At 40.9% G+C, this 20,986-nt stretch overlaps 1 protein-coding gene and 1 pseudogene across 2 annotated transcripts; both read right to left on the reverse strand.

Moving 5' to 3' along the window:
* Positions 1–1,829: 1,829 nt before the first annotated feature.
* sh3glb1a (SH3-domain GRB2-like endophilin B1a) lies at positions 1,830–11,401 on the reverse strand. The gene is made up of 9 exons (XM_085286476.1): positions 11,167–11,401; positions 10,603–10,744; positions 9,856–9,984; positions 8,353–8,486; positions 7,881–7,973; positions 5,218–5,307; positions 4,154–4,254; positions 3,404–3,638; positions 1,830–3,033 (listed from the first exon to the last, which is right to left on the reverse strand). The coding sequence occupies exons 1-9, from the start codon at positions 11,227–11,229 to the stop codon at positions 2,926–2,928; spliced, it is 1,095 nt and encodes a 364-aa protein (XP_085142602.1). The 5' UTR covers positions 11,230–11,401; the 3' UTR covers positions 1,830–2,925.
* Positions 11,402–13,338: 1,937 nt separating this feature from the next.
* On the reverse strand, positions 13,339–20,696 carry LOC146566862 (crystallin J1C-like; annotated as a pseudogene). The gene is made up of 10 exons (XR_014893845.1): positions 20,649–20,696; positions 20,058–20,124; positions 19,442–19,621; positions 18,677–18,775; positions 18,054–18,146; positions 17,819–17,975; positions 17,626–17,741; positions 15,331–15,408; positions 14,284–14,423; positions 13,339–13,692 (listed from the first exon to the last, which is right to left on the reverse strand). The product of XR_014893845.1 is annotated as a crystallin J1C-like (transcript).
* Positions 20,697–20,986: the final 290 nt, after the last annotated feature.

Here is a 20,986-nt window from a genome sequence, read left to right on the forward strand (position 1 = left end):
CCATTTTATCCAGAAAACAAAAATTTGCGTCACATTTGACTGTAATCTATTCAGTATCTGCAGCTATTGTCACTCAAAGTCATAAACGTCAGCAGCAAAAGTAGATAAGATATAACCTTTGTACATATTTTTGCTCTGACACATCCAGGAGAGATCTCATGAAGGTTCGTGCACTTGACTTGCCCTTCTAATCTGTATAATTTAGCTGCTGTGTGGCAAAAACATGTGGCCAAGACGTTGCCATATCTGAACTGGCTTATTCAGCAGATGTACCAGATGAGCATCGGTACATTTCAGGTTATCACACTTCACATTTTCACCCTGATTTTTCCTGCGCCATCCTTTGCCGATAAAAACGGACAAATACGTGACTTTTTGCACTTCGAAAAACATTGTTGCCCCTATACAGGATATTGTCGAGGCATCTGTCAAAAAGATGAAACCGTCTGATGTCAAGCTGAGATCCACTGCTGAAATGGCAGATGTTAACAAGTGCTTTTAGTGCAGCATCTGAAAGTCAATAAGGACGGATGAAAGAGGAAATGCCTCTTCTCTGACAGGCTATCACTCATCTGATCATCTGCATGAAGTGTGTGGGTTATTTTTAGAAAGGCAACAATATGAATTGTGAAAGATCTGGAAAAACATAAATGCAGAGTTAGGGAGTACTGAGCGCTGCGCAACCGACGAGTTAATGTAACTGCTGTGGTTTTACTGGGGCCAGTGAGTCACTGTCAGGCTGCTGCTTCATTTCAGAGTTCACATGATTCAACGGATCTTATTCTTACTGTCAGAAGATTTTCTCTTTCACCGTTTAAGTAATTCGTGTTAACAATACACTCAAAAAACCCTTTCGGTAAGTGCTACTGAAGGCTGCTGAGGCCAAAGGGAAGCAGTTAATGTCTGAAGTTTCGCTGATGAGTGCATGCTGGAAAATGAAAATATTGCCCTGTGTATATTAATGTTGAGGCAACTTCTTAGTCAACAGGCAGTTTGCAAAATTCCACTTCCTCTTAACCCTTCCTGCTCCTCTGAAAGGCCAGGATGAGGCCCCTTTGTGCTGGACTTACTGTTGAGCTAGAAAAGAGCTTTCTTGATTATCTGGCTAACAGAAGCTAGAGACAACTTTACAGGCTCATTTAATGAAATTACTGTGACATGTTAAGGTCAAAAAAGGCAAAAACTACTACACAGATTAATGTACACAGACCAAGAGGATTTAGCTAACCCTTTAAATCATCTTCAGATAAAGATATTATGTTCAGCTGGGTCAGTTATTATCTGGGGATTTGTAGCTAGGTTTGTGGTCCACAGCTGCTAGCGCTGCAGCATGAGGCTCTTCTGGGAGATGTGGAAGTCACCGGAGAATAGGTCAGGAGAGAGCCCAAACACCGGGGTAAAGATAGTATGCTATATTTTCAAATTAAAGTAGCCTGAGAATCAGTGGGGTCAGTTTTACATTAACAAAATCTCTGCAGTGATCGAAGCAGCTGGCTCTAAAGTATAGTGGACATTATGAATTTATTTTAGTCCTCGGGTTCAACCTCTCCTCCCAGTTGTGGCCCAGTAACTGCCTTGTAAATACTGTTGCGGTAGCACGTGTTCAAACCAAAGAACGCTTTTGAAATAAGTCTTCCGATGTCTGAATTTTTACTTCAACAAAAATCTGTTTAGTATGTTCTTCTGCACATAAAAGAAGGAAGCAGTTGCTACAAATGTATCATCCAGCTGATTCGAGACTGTGTGTGTTCCCTGCTTGTCCTGCCCTCTGGTGGTTCCATCAGTGAACATGAACACTCGAGAGTGAGGGGAGCAAATTTACACGCATCCAGTCTCTAAACACTTTATTTTATGCACCTTATTGGGGTTTTTTCTTCTTTTTACAACTGTGTCATCTTATCAGTTACACGCACAAAACAAAAAAGCAGCCGAGGGATAGCATACTGAAATCTCCCAGAATGTAACAAAATATTTTGGAGAAATTGTCTACATAATAGTTTGAAATGCATGTTTATGGGAAACTGATGAGGGATGTTAGTAATGGAAAAAAGGTAGATTAAATGTTAAATGTTTTCTTTCAGGCCTTTAAATAAAAATAAAAAAAATCAAACACCAAGCTGACCAAAATCACCAATGTGTCAAACGCAGTCGCTGTTTGTGGATGATAAATATTCGACCTAAATTGTGCATGAGCCGAGTACAAATATCAGGATTGAACACTTGTAGAGGAGGCTTATCTGACAGCCTCAATACTGCTGGTTTAGCTGCAAAAAGGCACTGACTGTGAGAGGGCACATGTTGTCTCGAGGCTCCGTGTGAGTAAAGCTGACTGACAACACTGTTACAAACAATTCATATTCAGGCTAAACCACAACAGCTGCTACTGCATCACAAGATCATTTATAAAATAAGACTTTAAGAAGATCAGCATCACTTCAAACTGAAGTGCTTTTTTTTTTTTTCCACCAAATTAAAAGTCTTCTCTGTATCACTACTTACACACAAGAACAAAAATGCAAGGGAAAAACATGACGGTCACCATCTGAGATATATATATATATGCTGTAAACAAAGTTTGTTTTTCCAAAGTTACAGTTTGGGAGATGTTCTGGCACATGTTTCAGGTCGTATGGCATCAAAGAGAAAAAAAGGCAAGGAAGCAGGTTTTACAAATGTATGGCATACACATGAGAGGATGGGTCAGTTTGCTTTCCCTTCTCTCCATTTTATTCATCCCAATTCATGTCTGCAACAAGTGGCACGCCTCCTTCCTGCAAATAAAACTCATTCTAAACGGCTGAATGGAGGAGAAAGTGACGCCTGCCCCTGCATATAAATATGAGATCACAGCTGGTTACTGAGGGCTGGACAGATAGAGGGGCAGCGAGAGAGAGAGAGAGAGAGAGAGAGAAGGGACTGTGGGTCTCAGTTAAGCAGCTCCAGGTAGGTGATTGGCACTTTGCCTTTCTGGCTGCCTCGCTCGCCCATGAGCCAGTCTGAATCCATGCCTGGGACGCTGCTGACTACAATCACCTGGAAGCACAAATGCAAAACTGCATTAAATGATCACATCTGTTTTTCTATTACAGGCACTCTCTGAGATGCACATTTGTTATAGATAGTGCTATTTTCAGGCGGCTCAGGCTGCAACGTTAGCTCACAATTGCAGCGTCAGACTGGGGTTTTTTCTGAATGTAAAATAAGGTAAACTTGCTTCATGGTTACTCAACCGCAAGGAAGAGGAGTGGCCTATGTTCTGCTGAATAGAGGTTATGATAGAGGAACTGCTACAGGACCATGCGGTTAAAGACACGTGAAGAAAATGACTAAAATAGGCTTCTCAATCTTCTGGATTCTTGCATGAAGTTAAACTGAGAAGGAACAGTGAATATTTCATCCTCACCTCATCAGCCAGCAGGGAAAGCTCACTGCTGTTGCCAGCATCGTAGTCATAAAGGACCCGGGCTTTCCGGCTGCCGTTGGAGCTGCGCAATTCACTGAATCCACCTGAAGCCGAGGAGCTGCTGCGGCCTGCAGACACACTGGGCAGGGAGGCGGACATTGGTATGGTGGGCACCGAGATGCTGGCCCCGCCCGACACTGACGATTGGTTGTTGTTAGAGAATGATGTGGGGAAACTGGAGGGAGGAGGAGACGATAAGCAACTGTGGACTGCTGGGGAACCCCAGAACCACAATGAGTGTTTGAGTTCAAGTTCAGTGTTATCTCTCTCTCAATTAAATTTGTCAGCATTACTCTTTCATTTTTTTACAGTTCAAAGGGAGGAAATTTTTTGCAACCCCTCCTCAGACTTGCTAACTTAGATATTAACAAACACAAATGACAAAAACATCGTTAAAACACTTTTGTTTGACGAGTCAGGCTCTAAAAGTGAATAACATCAAAATGATGAGTAGAATGACTCATCTTCTTTACAGTCAGAGTACATTAAAACTATTATGAGTAATAACAAAACACAGGTTCTGTTTGAAAAATACTGATGAGGATTGCTTGTGCACTTTTCACAGATGCTCCAGTCGTGTGGTTCAGAACAGCTACGTATCATCGCTGATATCAAAAACCTCATATTTTCTAACAGCAGAGTAAGATATATTCTTGACATAAGGAATGAAACGTAGCAGTAGTATTTCACCTGCCAAGCTGCTTTTGGAGATCCACCATGTAATGGTAACACTGTGCGTAGTAAGTAGTCTCGGCCTCCACAAAGTCATTCAAGCAGCGTAGGTGGTGTGCCTAGAGGTGAGACGGCATTAGTGAAACATCAATAAGAGGAAAACAAGAGTGCAGTCCTCCCAGTGTTAAACAATGTTTTATTTACTTGGTTTCATTTTTCAGACAGGCAGCAGCACAGAAAGCAGCACTATAACACAGTAACAGTGTTAGCTGGGCTACATTAGGGCCGTACGCCACACGTCGACTAATCGTTGCCATTCTTACTAGTAGGTACCACATGTACTAGTCGTGTAATCTAATTGTTAACATTTTAAATGAAGCCCAATGCTGGTAAATTGTTGTGTCTTCCACAAGATGGAGCTGCAGCCTCCACATGTTGTAGGAAAAAAAACACCATAAATATTTGTTAAGCCTATTATTGTTAGTTATTTTGAACGCAAATAAATGAGATCATGATACAAGCGGTGGAAACGAGCTTCCTCCGAAAGGTGGTTGGCCTCTGCCTTAGAGATAAGCTGAGGAACTCAGTCATTTGGGAGGGGCTCAGAGTACAGTTGCTGCTCCTCTACATTGAAAGGAGCCAGTTGAGGTGGTTTCCTCCTGGGGTAGAACCAGGACACGCTGCAGAAAACACATCTCTCAGCTGGCCTGGGAACGCCTCTGTGTTCCCCCCAGATAAGCTGGAGGAGATGGCTGTAGAGAGCGAGGTCTGGGCTTCATATAATGTTTAATATCAGTTTTTTTCCAAGGTTTTTTTTCCTTCTTCATCGTCTGTGTGAAATGTTCACAATGTGCAACGTTCCTTATGCACAGTGTGAGGTGCCACATAGTGTACCGGCACTGAAACTAGGATTCATTACTGAAGAATGTGGTTAATGGTTTCAAATGGATTTGTTTAGACAGACATTGTACATGAAAGGATCCTGAAACCTAACTTGATATCTGAGTGTTTGTAGACTAACTAGTCAGTCAGTTTAATTAAGAACTAAGAAATCAGTCACCAGGAACATCCTTACTACATACATGGGTGCTGCTGACGCCTTCTAACAGCAGTCTGGTGATTTCTGCCTGCCGGTCGAACTCGCTCTGGGTCATCTTGAGTTCCTGCTCTGCCTGTGAATGAAGAAAGGAAACTATAATTTACAGAAAAACCTCATTTCAAAACTTTCAAGGCTATGGATGACAAAGATGACACAGATAAGGAAAAGCGTAGGCGAGGCTAAAGGAAATATGATTTAAAGATGAAAAAAAAAAAAGATGGGTTTAGTTGGCAGAGTGTGGATCTGTGCTTTTCATAATATACGACTTTTATGGAATGAGTCAGATGTCTTTAAAAAAGGAAAAATAACACGATTTGCAGTATGGATAAACAGGGACAAAGACACAGCTGAACATGACGTTTCCTTTTCCGTATACTGAGCAAGCCAATTCAATATGAGGTCTGCTGGGATGGCTAAGAGGTCCAATAAACATGTGGACAATGGCCTCACTGTCCTGCGCGCGCCACAGCCTACTTCACAGGCTGAGGGAGAGCTGTGGAGGATGGAAGCTTCTGCAGTGTTTGGTCCCTGTCAGGTTTGTCTGCAAGGATTTCATTTCCATGAGGTATCACAGCATGTGTGATGGAGGAGATGGAGAAATCGACAGCAGCTGTTGACACTACTACCAGGAGGCTTGGTCTGTGCGTGTGTGTTCAGTTCAAAGATGGCTCCAACATTCCACTCACCTCTGTCACTTCCTCTGCTCACATCTGCTGCTTTGCGTTTTAAAAACAGTGACACAGTAGTTAGAGCTCCAGCTGCTGCACAGCCACAGCCAACACAAAACAAGCGTACACACTGCGTTTGTGCGAAAGTGCAACAGTGGCATGCTCTGACAAAACCGCACCGTGATCATGTAGCACATCAACTGTTTCTCCTCAGACGCCCGCTGATCTGTGTGCTACCCTCCTTATGTCACACCATGATTCAGCTTAAGATTAGAGAAACGACTATTTACGTCTCACATGTTTAGTTTACAGTGTTCTCACTCATGTTTACTATGTGGATACAAAAAGCTGTTTTTAGAGATTTAACACACAATTAAAGCAACAGTACTCACTAGACTGTGCTGTTTGAAAATGCTACATTAAAACACTTTAAATATCCTACAAGAGATAATAGAACAGACGATCATAAGGAGGAGGAAGTTATGCTCACTCTGTTTCAGTGAGATTGTTTCTTCCCAAGGGAAACTGTGAGCAAAAGATACGAATGTTTTCTGGAAACACTGAAGACTGGGACTGCTGGGATACTGTCATCTACGGCTCTTACATGATACTGTACTGCTTCTGTTCAGTATTTGTACAGCAACACCGGCTCAGACACCTCTAACCTATTTCCTTACTGACAACCTGAATGCTTTAGATGTAAGCTGAAAATAATTCAAGCCTAAGATGATAAAAAAAACTGAGGTCATTAGTGAGACCATCTTCAGACAGTCTTAGCTGTGAGAGTCATATCCCCTTAAACAAAATCAAAGCACATAAATACCCATTAACATTACAGAAAACTCTTTTTGCTTGTAGACAAAAACAGTTGAGCACTACACATTATGCACGTAGATTAAAAATGAATACATACCATTATATTTAGCACTTAATAACTTAAATGTTTAAACAACTTTCTGAGCTCAGTTTGAGTGGGAGAGCAGAGAAAAATAGGGGCAGCTTTGAATTTGTAGTAATACACACATTACAAGACATTACAGCCAAATATGCACTCCTCATATACGGTTTAATGTTATATTGTTAATTGGCAATTATGTGACAACAGTGGAGAAGAACACAAGAGTTTCTACTAAGAGCGAATATGTAATAAAATATTTTTAAACACGTCACCACTTATATTTCATTCATTGGACAGTTTATTAGGTTCAACCACTCATTAACACAAACCTAAATCAGCCAATCACATAGCTGATGGCTTACAGCCTTGCTGAAGTTCAAACAGAGCATTAAAATGAGCATTAAAACTATTCAGTGACCTTTTTTAACATGGCTCAGGATAACGTACCATATCTCACACAGAGTTATCAGATGTCAATCCAAACTAGCATCCTTGGGATGTTGTGGATTTGCATTATAGACCAAAATCTCTGAAGATTGTTTCCAGCTCCTTGTTTTATGCTTGCCAGGAAGAATTAAGGAGGTTATGATGGCAGAAGAAGGTCCAACCTAATAGTAACAACGTGTACCTAATCAATTGGCCAGTGAGCTTACATATTAAACAAGGCTTTTACGTGCAAACTGTGGCACACCATGCGGTACAAGGACAAATACATGCTCCTCACACCCACACACACCTACACCCACACACCTGGCCACCTCACAACCAGAATAAGGACATGCTTTGTTGCCACACTTGGTTTAATCAAGAGTTTCAACAGTCTGTCTGAAGAACATGAACACAAAGCATGAGATTAAATTAAGAAAAGGGAACTCTAAAACTTCCCATGGTGGCTCATGTGACTCTTTGCATGTCACAAGAAATAAAATGGTCAGCCTTGTGTTGTGTAACATAGTGTGTCAGGCAGTACTTGTGTGACTTCAGACAGAGTGACAGTGGGACACGCCCAATAGATTTTCTTCCCCAGTGAAGACGTTAGCCAGTGAAAGCTGTTCTATCAGCGTGTGTGTGTGTCCTTACTGCAGCTCTTGCATCAGCCATCCTGGCTTTCTTTAGTCTGGTTTTGGCTGCATCCAGATCCAGGCGTTTAACCTGCAGCAGCTTCCTCTCTTTCTGGACACAAATCACAACACAAAAGTCTCACAGATAAACGACACATGGACACGGCACAGTGTAAACAAGGCTTCTACTTCATTCATCAGGTGTTTACTTTAGATTATAACACGATTATAAGGGCTTGTTTTCTATAATCACAGTGTGGGTTTGCACACACCTGACAGTCTGAACACTAGACTCTAAACTGAAGTGAGCATAAAGTACAGACTTCAACAGGATCTTTCACTACTTTGTAAAATAATGGCTTTAATCATTAAAGCTATACTCGTTGACCCTCTGCAGCCGTCACTGTTGTGAATGAGATCCAGATTTAAAGGTCAAAGTCCGGGAAAAAGCGAAAGTGATTCAGGACAGGTAGCCTGCGGGTCCAACTCACCAGAATAGTTTTGAAGTCGCCCTCTAAAAAGTTTCTGAACGGTGTCAGGAAGTTGATGGCGGCACTCTGGATGAACTCCCGTTCTGCCCCACCAATCTGCTTCTCCGTCTCTCCACATTTTATCAGAGCGTTTCCTACAATGGTCAGCAGCAAAAGGAAAGTTTAGTGCCAGCAGAAAACCTGGGAGGGAGAATGGTGATATTGTTTCAGCTTGACACTGATAAAGGGCCTGGCTGGGACTGAAAATAGCAGAAGATGGTTCTCAAATCATCAAAATGTTCTTTAAAGCAAACAAACCAGAGTTTAACTCTGTTTTACACGTCTTCATGAGACAGAATACTGGAATACCAAACAAGCTGATGATGTTTTGAGAAATATTTAGAGATTTTTAAGATTAGGCTTAAAAATCTTTCCTTCTGATAAAGCTTATAGTTAGGGCTGGACCAGGTGACTGGATCCTTAGTGATGCTGCAACAGACCTAGGCTACTGGGAGCGACCCATGATGCACTGCATTTCCTCTTTGTTCACACCACCCTGCATGTAACCAGTAGTTATTATTAATCTCTGGCTCTCTTCCACAGTGTGTCTTTTGTCCTGTCTCCCTCCCCTCCCTGCTAACCAAGTAACTGCCTCCCCCTGAGCCTGGTTCTGTGGGATGTTTCTTCCTGTTAAAAGGGTGTTTTTCCTTCCCACTGTCAATCGTGCATTTATATTCTATTAACAACTGAACATCTAGAGCGACCGTAATTTCTTTTAGTCTTTTGTCCATTGTGTAATGTCAGGAGGCTTGCTAATGATCAAACAGCTACTCTGACCTGAGTTGCTATAAGGCCTCTTTTAGTTGCCTTTGTAGGGTTTAAACTAATTTTTTGTTAAAGATTCAAATCAGCGAAATAAAGACCACAAAGTTTCAGCTCAGCTGGTGCTCCCAGTAGGACTGGGGTTATCTCAGGTTGATTGCTCCAACTGTGCAAATTCTCATTAAACTCACAACAACATTACTTTAAGAAGGACAACAAAAAAAATCTCCATCAATAGTAGCTAATTATTTCTGGAAAAGGAACAGACTACCTGGGAAAACTGGGGCATGATTTAGGTTTTTCTGCCAGATTTGCTGTTTAATGTATGAAGCTTTGTGAGTGAACAAATCAAAGCCAGAGTAGCTTTGGTCTATCGGCTTTCTAACGGCAGATGCATCCAGCCACAGCTGAGACAGGCCTATTAGCATTATTCAGATATCATGAGCCTATGTGCAAGTGCAGAGTACCTGGCTCAAAGTCTTTTCCCATTTTAATACAAAAAACAAAGTGAAAATCATTAAATATGGTGCAAATATTAGGTTTTTATGCGTATTTATAATTCATGCAGTCTAACTGGGCTAGCCGCTCTGTAGCTGATTTATTTAATCTGGAGGTAATGTGCAGACTTTCTTTCCCTGAGCAAAGACAGTCTTTGATCGACTACAGCCCCAGTACTTGTCAGTGTTTCACCGTGGCACTCACCATAGGCAGTTCCAGGACCAAATTCATTCCCTGATTCAATCATGGACTGTCCCAGCAGCTCATGATTGTTCATACGTGTGGGGACCTTCTTCTCCAGTTTCTCATAAACAAATTCTTCTAGCCGGACATCTGCAGAGCGCAAGGAGAAAACTCAATTACAAAGTCACAGGACTACAGTGAGCGAGCCAAATGCAGGGAGTGACTTTAGTATGCTTCAGACAGCCCGACTTAAAGACCCACACTGAAAGCTTTCATTGTGACAGCTATGACAAACTACAAGCCAGCGTCTCTCGGAAACCGCTGTAATTTGTTTCATGTTACTACATCACATGAAAGATTATCTGTGCTGTGTTTAACGTGAACACAGTAAAATCCCGTTTCTATGACTGTTGCACAAGACTGCAACCGCCAGATGGTCGGTCTGTGTTTGTTGTGCCTATGCTGGTGTTCGGCTGCAGAGATGCAACATCATGGTGTGAAGTGAGGAGGATGCACAGCTGAGTTTACAGACTTCACAGGCACCCTACATACCCGTGGAAGTCAAACACCCTCTCTGAGAAGTAAAGCTTTTAATGTGAGCCTTAGTGGCAGCGACAAATCTTTCATCTTTATTGAGCTGCTCTTCAGGGAATTCCTGATTCCTGAATATCAGGTTGCAGGTTTATAAGAACATTGTGTGGGTGGGTGCCCTGTGCTGCTTAGAGATGTCAGTGTCAGTCCTTCGAAAGTCAAAAAGAGTGATCTTACTGGGGTTGGGCTGTAGTAAGACTTCTGTCTGCTTCATAATCTTTTCTGTCCATTGCTTGGTGCTCTCAGCTCTGATCAAAAGTTTCTCCAAATGGGCATCCAATTCTGTCTTTTCAGCCTGACCAAGCTTCTCTTCTGTAAACTGAAAAATTAAAAAATATGCGTTTACATTGCGCATGCGAGTTGTAGCTTTCACAGATGTATTCAAAGATACACACAAGACGACTGAGAGTAAAGAGCTAAGCAACGTTATTAAGCTCGGAAAATAAAGGTTAGCGCTATCTGCCAGCTGCTGTTGATAGCTTCATGTGACGGTGTTGAGGCCTTCAATGATAGTTAAGTTGAACAAATAGCTTAGTGTTAACGCAACCTGGGTGACGCACGTGCTTTTTAAATACATCCTACAATGCAAATTATAGAAATTAAGTTACAATTAGGTGTAACTGCTAAGCTACAAAGTAACAATCACGGTAACGTTAGCTCTTTAGCAAGGAAGCTAAGGCTACCTCACAGTGGCTAACATTGGCTAGCAACAATTCCTATGAACTAAATGAGTAGACTTACTTGTACCGCTCGGCTCAGAAAAGTACCGGCGTCTGCGGCTAGCCGTTTTACATTAAAATCCATGGCACAGCAGCGAAAATAAACACTTAATGTTAACAACTGGCTTGTCTCGCCCTCAAAGAGCCATCACTATACAAAATGTCATTGAAGCAACTTTTTTTTGTCCAAGTTCCACCCAGCTGTTGAGCCAGGCAAAGATAGTATAGTGACAAGATTGTTCCCTTCCATCCATCCATCCATTCGCTTCCGCTTATCCTTTTCAGGGTCGCGGGGGGCGCTGGAGCCTATCCCAGCTGTCATAGGGCGAGAGGCGGGCTACACCCTGGACAGGTCGCCAGTCTGTCGCAGGGCCCTTCTATAACTTGTCAGTGGATATTGCCAGTGCGCATAATAATATACGACGATGGGTGGGGACGTTGAAAATGCAGTTTAGATGATGCGAGGGACAGCACTTGCCTGAAATTATATGCAACTGCTGAAGCAAGTGATTTTTGTTCTAACAGCCAAACAGTACCCTGAATATTCAAAGGTCGCCGTATGACCAAAGGAATACAGTAGCGAGTAGGAGATTTCTCTCTTGCTTTACAAGTAATCTTTGGATGCATTCACGTCACACGGAAACATTAGCCGCCATTGTATTTATTTTGATTTTGTACTTCTTAAAAAAAAGCGAATTTTAAATTTTTTGTCTTTTTTTTTAAAATTCTGCTTTTTAATTTAACTGAGCCCGATTTCCTTTTATTTTATTTACTTATTCTAATTTTCTCCTGCAACACAGGAATGTCCCAGCCTTTGGGAAAAATAAACTATTTTTTATCTTCTAAACTATAACAACTTTTTCATTTTATACTTCTCACTCATTCTGTAAACATTTCAATATAAGCTAGACATGGGGGGAATTCAGTTTTAACGAGGGCAAGTTTTTATCAGGGTGCTAACAGTAAAAAAACAAAAAAAAAATTATTTCTTTTTTAAGTCACGTTAAGTTTCTTTTTTAAGGCCTTTGCCATTTACTTTCTCATGTGCCTTTGGTAACTGTGTGAAACTATTCTGTGAATCTTTCGTTATTATACCATAAATACAAATACAAAAGATTGTTGTTAATAATAATAATAATAATAATAATAATAATAATAATAATAATAATAATTCTTATTATTATTATTATTATTATTATTATTATTTAAGGATACATTATTTCTATGTTTGACATCAACAGGAGGAGGTGGTGTTGGTTGGGTTTGTGGAGGCTCATTTGCCTCCTATAAATTAATTTGCAATTCCACTGAAAGTAAAGTGCACATTAGTGCACACACAGAACTGTTAAGTACACTTTTTCCATAAAATCTGCTGACACATGTGCTGTACCCCATCAGTAACACAATATCTTTTGCAAACATCAGCCCTTTCTCCAAAAACATCTTAACAAAAGCAGAATTTGGAATAACAAAAACACTCTTCAGGTCTGGATGTGATTATGCCAAAGTGAGCCTGTTACCTGCTGTGTGGGAGGAAGTCAGGCAGAGGGAGACATCAAATGACTTCCCCTTGCAGGCTACCAATGCACAGTCAGCCTCAACCTTTCCACTCACCAAAGCCTTGGCTCTGAGATTTCTTCATCCAAACATTAGTGCAGTCAGTGTTTAGGAAACATAGCTTAAATTCACACATAGCTCCCTTTATTTCTTTGCTAAGATAACAAACAGTACCAGTTTAAATACATTGACTGACTGCGTTAACCAGTCAATCTCTGCATGTAAAACTTTGACTGGAAAAGCAACCCAGAGTCTCCAACGGCAGCCTTTTTTCTTAACTAAACTCACCCCATGTCAAAGATATCAAGGATTTGACACTGCCTTATGTTTGGCTAACTTTCAGAAGTGTTGGGGCGGGTGCATTAAACATGTGAATATTAATGTCAGCACTTTCAGGAAGGCAGAACAGCTCCTGTGAGAGAGAAATAAGTGGCAGTCTCTGCGTGTTCCAGTAGTAAGTAAAGTGTATCTGCTCTTTCACTTCACAATAACAGAAAGTTCTCAAAGGAGTAAGAAGACAGAAACCCACTTAATGGTTCAGCAAAACTACTCTCTCTCATCAGACATGCTTCCTGAGATTAGGAAATCCCTACTTTCCACTCCGCAGGAAAGCAAACAGCAGACAAATACAAACGTCTCAGTAACACAAGTTTTTATTTGAGAATAGGTTATACAACGTTATTATTTAATTTCATTTTTTTTACATGATGCAGCTTCGACCGAGCAAATAGATTCGAGTTTCATTCAGCGCAAGACTTTAGAATGCAACTGTCATGGATGGCTGTGCCAAAGTACATCTGCAACTTGAGAAAGTCTCTTAAAATGCAATTATCCACAAATTCTACATAGATGATGAATTTATGGGGGCAAAAAAATTAAAACTGAACTATGATTACTGAATCTTTTTGAGCACTTTTTCAGCTAGCTCCAACAGCAGAGGGTATCTGAGCGTCCTCTTCCTCCAAGACTCTGGGATTCCCCGGAGGCCGGTCTGAAAGCACATCAAGATGACAGCTGAAAGTATCAAGCAAGCACAAAGCTCTCCGAATATCTGAGCTCACTGTGAAACTCATCAAAGGAGCTCCAGGAGTGCACAGAACAACATGCAAAAAAGGATGGATTTTCATGTCTCTTGCAGAGTAGATACATTTGGACTGGATTGTGCTTGATGGCAATAAATAAGTAGAATATTTTCTCCCATTAGTGCTGTATACCTCACATCTGTGCTGGAAGCTTGTGGCTATTCTGACGCTGGTGATATCCCACCTACAGCTGTGCAAATATTGGTATTGATGCAATGTCGTCTGGCTGACGAGCTCGCAGTTGAATGTCTTCACATTCTGGTGGTGTCACAGCTGTATGAGGTGCCGTTAATGTCTTTTCCCGATTCTGACTTTGCTGATTTTGTTTGTACAAAAGTAGCAACAGTATCCACTTACTCCATGTTGCCTTATCTTTTCAATGAGCAACATGTAAAAAGTGTCAGTGTTGAATGTAAACACTTTTTTTCTAGTCATACACTAATTTGGATAAGTGACCCATGGCTCTTTTTACGTATCCAACAACCATGTTCCTACAGTACCTGTGCCCCAAAACAGGCTCCAATGAAGGAGGCTCGACTGGCGGTGCATCCCCCGCAGCGCATGGTGTCTCTGACTGCTTCGTCCAGCTGGTTGAGTGTCAGGACTCCATGAAGCGCTCCCTGGAACGCACCGGGCAAAGCTGGAAACAGATTCAGTATGAATGGCACATGGTTGTATCCACGTTACTGGGCTCTTTAATGTTTTTACTCTTCCTTATGACGCCACACTATGCTGTAATTCAGTTCAAATTAGTTTCATTTATATAGTGCCAATTCCCATCAGCCAGTCAACACAAGATGCTTTATATTGTAAAGTAAAGACAATATAACAATGCAATATTAGATAGAACCCCATTGGACGACCCCTATGCGCAAGCACTTGGCAACAGTGGGAAGGAAAAACTATGTTTTAACAGAATGAAACCTCTGGTAGAACCAGAAGGGAGGGAAAAGAGAGCAGAGAGAGAGACAGGACAAAAGGCACAGTATGGAAGAAAGAGACAGAGTTTGATAATAGTAAGTACAGCAGTGGTATAAAAGCACACAGGAAGTGAAGAAGAAAAGCTCGGTGCATCGTGGGAAGCCTCCAGCAGCGTAACTAAGGGAGGGTTTAACTGTAAAAGCTCTATCACAAAAGTAGAGACAGAGTTTGTTTCCTGACTCCAAACTGGGAGCTGGTTCCAAAGAGAAAGGCTCTGAAAGCTGAAGGTTCTCCCTCCCAGTCTACTTTTAAATACCCTAGGAACCACAAGTTAGCCTGCAGTCTGAGAGTGAAGTGCCCTGTTAGCATATTAAGATACTATGAGGTCTTTAGCGGCTTTACAGTATACTTAAAATGTACATTATATTAATGGTGTGAACTGGCAAGCAGAACTTTCCACGTGTACATTAAGTATCTGAACCCTTTTAGCCCTGTAAAACCTGAGACACTCAACTCAGCGGGAACGGGAGAATGAAAAGCCAGGAGGAGGGAGACCATTAGTCAGGAGATCAAAGACTGGAGCGCTACACTGACAGGAAGGGTCCTGCTGCTGCCTGCTAGCTTACCTCATGTGTTTGTGAACACGGCAGGTATGAGCTGTTGGGATGTCTTGGTGAGGTTGTCCTTCACCTGGCTGATATGAGCTTGAGTGGAGACACGGGAACAGAGATGAGATTTTTGTTTGTTATTGTTTTTCTTGTAACAAATGACTTTTGACTCTGAAATACAAACTGCCAATTTTAAATGTAACCGTGTCCTGGTATGCAATATCTTCAAGTCTTAAACGAAAAGTTGATTTCTGTCGACATGCTTATTTAAAGGACATAATGGAGAAGTAATGCAAAGAGAACCACCAATATGCAGCTTTTTTGTAACAAAACCTACGATAGTGCCTTACATGGACTGTATGTACAGGTATGCAATGTACAGGCTTCAGTCAGCTGTGACCTTGGACTTGTTCATGGCTACAGATCACACCACATAGCAGCGTGTTGCCTCCTTCCTGACCATGTCTATACTGTCCTACCAAATCATATCTATAAAAGATAAATGCAGCTTATGTCAAGATAGTGGTGGACTGTGACCAATGCTACAATTAATCACTGCACTTAAGTGCAAACTTAAGGTTTGATTTAATGCAGTTTTATCACTCTTTTCATGCCATTTCTGCCCAGTGCAAGCTGGATATTTCCAAATGCGGTGATTATGAATGTTTGTGATAAACTGGATCATTTGGTGCTTTTTCATGGGTTTGGAAACTTAAGTTAAACAAAATATTTCATAACCCCTTGGATTAGCTGCAAAATGCGATAAAGCTGAAGCAAGACTTTTTATTTTTTGAGCTCATGGAAGCTGACTTTATAGGAATGTGGTTCTCACAGTTAAAGCAGTTAAAACATCTGTAAACATAAATAAAGCAGTCAAATACAACAAAACCATGAATGCAGCATACTTTAAATTCACATGCTAATAATGTTTTCTACTTTTTCCTGTTAAGTTTGTGAATGCAATTATTGTAAAGTATGATTAAAGTGAGGCATAAGCACTTTTGCTGTAGTAAAGGATTTAAAGACAGTCCATCCTGTGTGTTAATATTAGTAGTTAAGACAGATGCACCAGTTAGCATAAACTAACAGATGCACCAGTTAGCATAAACTAACAGATGCACCAGTAAGCTTAAGCTAACTGGTACATATGGACAAAAAGCTTAATATCTTTATCCTTTTTCTAGCTTCTGAGTTAAAGCTAGCTTGACATTTTGTGATTTTCTATGAGTAAATATGCTACTACCTTTTCATTTTATTGTGAAATGTTAACTGTCAAATAGAAAAGTGATGCCACTCAAACATTTGTTGATTGAATCTAAAGCTATGAAGCTAGAAACTGCTAACCTTGGTTTAACATAAAGGCTTAAAGGGAAACTTTAGACAGTATCAAAGATGGACTTAGCTTTCTAGTCAGAAAAATGAAGCCAATGCATTCTATGTAAAGGCCACCAGATGGCGATATGCTTTGGTGGCAAAAACGTCCTATAGAAATCTATGGGAAATTGCTTTGTGTCTCGCTCTCTGTGAACACTTTTTGGATGATTTCCCTGGCTCAGTCACTCAATTTAAGCTATGCTAAGTAAAAATTGAACAAATCTAAGTTATACTTTGTTTTGAAATATGGTATGAAACTACACACTAGCTGGCTAAGAATTTAGTCATTAGCCAATGTTTACAGTCAAAATTTATAGCCAGATCCTCCTCTCACTGTTACATTCCTTTTTTTCCCTTTTGTGCAACAAAGATGAAACACTTATCTCGAGGCTTCAAAGCAGGACTTGGAAACTAATGGCTGATTTTGCTGTAGCTCTTTTATACTGTCTCCGTCCAAGGGTTAAAAACATCGGCTAATCAGCAGCTCTATAGCTCATTAGTTGTTTGTTTAAACTGCTCACTCTTGGGCTATTTATAAGATTTAGTGAGAGTTGAGCTAGCCATTTCCCTCATATGCCAAACCAAAGCAGGCTAATCAAACTTTGGTTCTAGCTTTATATTTATATCCGTCTGTTTTCACGGCTGCTTCTCCTGTTCAAGAGTAACCTGCAGCCTATCACAGCTGTCACTGGGGAAGAGCCTATCACATGGTTAACAAGGACGGTCATTCAGAGCTAAGGCCATTTAGACTCACGAGTCAACCAGAAACACTCATATAGGTACTGGGAGAACATGCTAAAATCCACCCAGAAAGGTTCACCCAGAACATTCTTGTTTTTTATAGTGATCCTTCTATTTAAGAGTAGCATCAATCTTCTCCTGTATTCTTCTTGCATTATTCCTTTAAATTCCATATTGAATGAGTCTTCAAACCCTTACCAATGACAGCCTTGTCCAGCTCTTGAGGATTCGGTCTATCGGGGTCATTCAGCTGAGCCAGAACTGCATCCAGAGCGTTGGGATCTGGACCATTCACAATGAAATGCTCCAAAAACCTAATGTTGCACAAACAAAGTCAGACAGATGGATAGAGGCTTGCAATTCCCTAGCCTGCCATGACGTATCCACTTACCTCGCTGCAGCCAGTGTGACAGCCACACACATGTCATTATTCTGGGTCACGCGAATGGCTTTTTCCACTTTCTCCAGCATCTCAGGTCGCCCGGCGTACATAGCCACCACAGGAGCGATTTTAGTGACACCGTCTATCTGACAGTCCACGTCACAGCCTCAAAGACAAAACACATGAAGATCACAACCTTGCAAATCAGGGCATGGAAAAGTCTTTGTGCAGTTGTGATATTTACCAGTTTCTTCTTTGCCAGCATCGACATTTCTGATGAAAGCCTTCAGGCTCGCATTCCTCCATGGGCCATCGATGGGGAGAATTGCCTTAGGGCCTATCAAATGCAACAAACAGCTGCTTTATGATGGAGGGAAGAATTGGTAGATATACAGCAGGAAGAAGAGGAAAAGAAACATTCCCTTGGATGTCCTGATGGAGCTGTTTAAGTTTCTGCAGGTGGAGCTCTGTTCTCTGTTCAGTCATGATGGCTATCGCTGATGACACAGCTCTTCTTATACTATTCCAAGAAGACATAAAACCATCTGCAGTTCATTGTACCCAAAGTGCCCCGTGGTGCTGTGGCAATTTACTGCACAACAATATTTATACGACACCCTGACAGCAGAAAAAACAGCCAATATTCAAAGTGCTGGACAAAAACCAACTAAAGAAGAAAAAAGGAAGTCTGACTGTGGAACATTTTCATGGAAAGGGAATGCCCCCATCAGCAGGAGGAAAAACAGCACGCACAGAGTTATCATGCAGAAACACAGGCTCCCACAAAGTTAATCACCACCTGTTAAGCTGGTGATTAACTCATGGAAATTGCAAAATTGATAGATGGCAGCCACACAAGCACAGTACCTCCTTTCTTTCTGTATGGATCATTCAGGGGCAGATCGTAGACCGTTCCCGGTCCAAAGAACTCATGAAAGCGCTTGGTCAAGTCTTCCACATTAACGCCTGTCGAAACGGGGCAATACTCTGCGTCAGTGTAAGTGGTTGTCACAGGCTGCACGTTAAAAGGTCATGGTTTAACAATGTTATAATCTAATAATATAAATGTTGGGTAACACTTTATAACACAGCTGATGACTGAGGGCACAATTCCCCAATAATTAAAAGGAATTTAAATGTATTTGCAATTATGTTACCTATAAATACTTAAAGGTAGGCACACTAGACAAGGAGGGTAACAAAGACATAATTACACTGTGAGGAAAACCTAAGTAGTATGTAAGTCATTTTTGTTTAAGTAGTAGTACATGACTTTTGGGTTTTTACAAGAAAGGGGCAGAAATATATTATTTAAGTAATCTTAAATGCTGCATAATTTCCTCGTAAAATTTCCCCATATGACATCATAAGTATGCTAAATTTTCACATCATGGTTTACCTCGTCTAAATTGCAGGTGTTTTACAGGAAAGGAGACTTTCAAGTTATGCAGAACTTAAAATTACCCATACACTATATAAAATTATTTATGATCACTTAAAAGTATTTGCACACTACCTAAATTTACTTACAGTAAAAATGTGATTTGTTACCATCTTATTCTAAATTCTAAATTAAACACGCTGGCAGGTGTATGACACACAGTTGCCGCCTGTCTGAGCGACTTTCACTACCTCCACACCGACTCAGCGACTCCAGCAGGACGTATGCCTGGTCTCCATAGCAGGTCTGCTCGCCCGTCGTCCTGCGGTAGAACGGATTCGCTGACTGAGGCCGAAACTCTGGACAGGGCTCCAGATCACGGAGCACTTCTTTCAGTTTGTCCAGGTCGTAGATCCAGTGCATGGGCTGGGCTGTATGTGTGTGGAACATTCAGTAATGGATATATTATTTCCCAGAGTTATTGAAAATACAGACATCCTAATGCATTACAATAACAAGCATGTTTTAACAATGGCAAACGGCAGTATGTGGTGTTTGGTTGCTATGCAGAAACTCTGGTTCCATAACATCATGGGTGAAGATGACATCCAGGCACCACCCCTGTGCTTTATCAGTCAATACAGATGCTGCTTAATTGTACTGAACACCAAACAAGGGAGAAAATGTGACATATAAAGGCTTCTCAGTTTTACTCTAAGAAATAAACATGAATTCAACATGAACCCTGTGAAAGTATCAGGCCTATGAATTATTAGGATTCGGGGGACTAAAAGAGAAAGATCTGCAATATGTAAAACTCTGTTGCTAATTAACTCACTCCCGGTATCTGCACTCGGTTTATCTTACCTGCTGCATCTGCCACTGCTGCCCCGATAATGGCCCCAATGGCTCTGTCTGCAACACTCGAGGACATCTGCTTTCATTACAGCCAAACAGCAGTATAAACAGGAAATGCTGCATTCTTATATAAAATGGTTATTCTTATGATAATAAAGCATAAGCCATAAAAAGCAACTCTTGTCTGAAATGTCTGTAATTTTCATTAAAGAAACAGGAATGTTTCTCCGTGACGTTGGAAATGCTTTTATGTTGCCAGCAACTAAAATGCTTTGACATGTTTAATTTTAATTCCCTGCTTTCGGTGGGTAATGCTGCTATTGAAAATCCAGATGCACAAATAGATCTTTTATAATGGGATCAAACTTGCCTTCATGGACTTAAATGCCACCTATTTTGACAAGAAAAAGACGTTTCCATGTAAACTTACACAACACAGCTTTGACTATATGTGATTATGTAACGTCTGGTGAAAAGATTAGAGGTATTCATGTCTATTCCAGACTTTATATCTATAGGGAGAGCATGCATTTACTGTATATGGTGCATCATAAAGTATAACTTCTGTTAATAACAAGAAAATGTTTTATTGGTTCCTACCTTACGTCCAGTCTTCTCCCTTTGCCATACCGCTTTAAGTGCTCTTGTGTCACTGACAGTTTAGGATAAGGGGAGGGCAATGATAAGCACACGGCAACTCAAGAAAAATGGAGGCCAACTGGATGTTGAAATGCAAAGAAAAGTATAAACAGAATACACGGGGAGGCTGATGATAATGTCATCAGTTCTAATGACATTATCAAATGAGATGAGAGTCTAAGATAGCCATTTAATAAGATTGCTGTAAAACATCCAGCCATTATAGATAGACAGACTGATTTCTCACAGAACCACACGAATGTCGAGTTTATGGTACATATAGTGAGAATCACTAAACT

Source organism: Mchenga conophoros, linkage group LG9 (genome assembly GCF_057382185.1).
Source record: "Mchenga conophoros isolate Kocher_MC1m ecotype Shallow Benthic linkage group LG9, M_conophoros_male_GT1.1, whole genome shotgun sequence".
Classification (NCBI taxonomy): Eukaryota; Metazoa; Chordata; class Actinopteri; order Cichliformes; family Cichlidae; genus Mchenga; species Mchenga conophoros.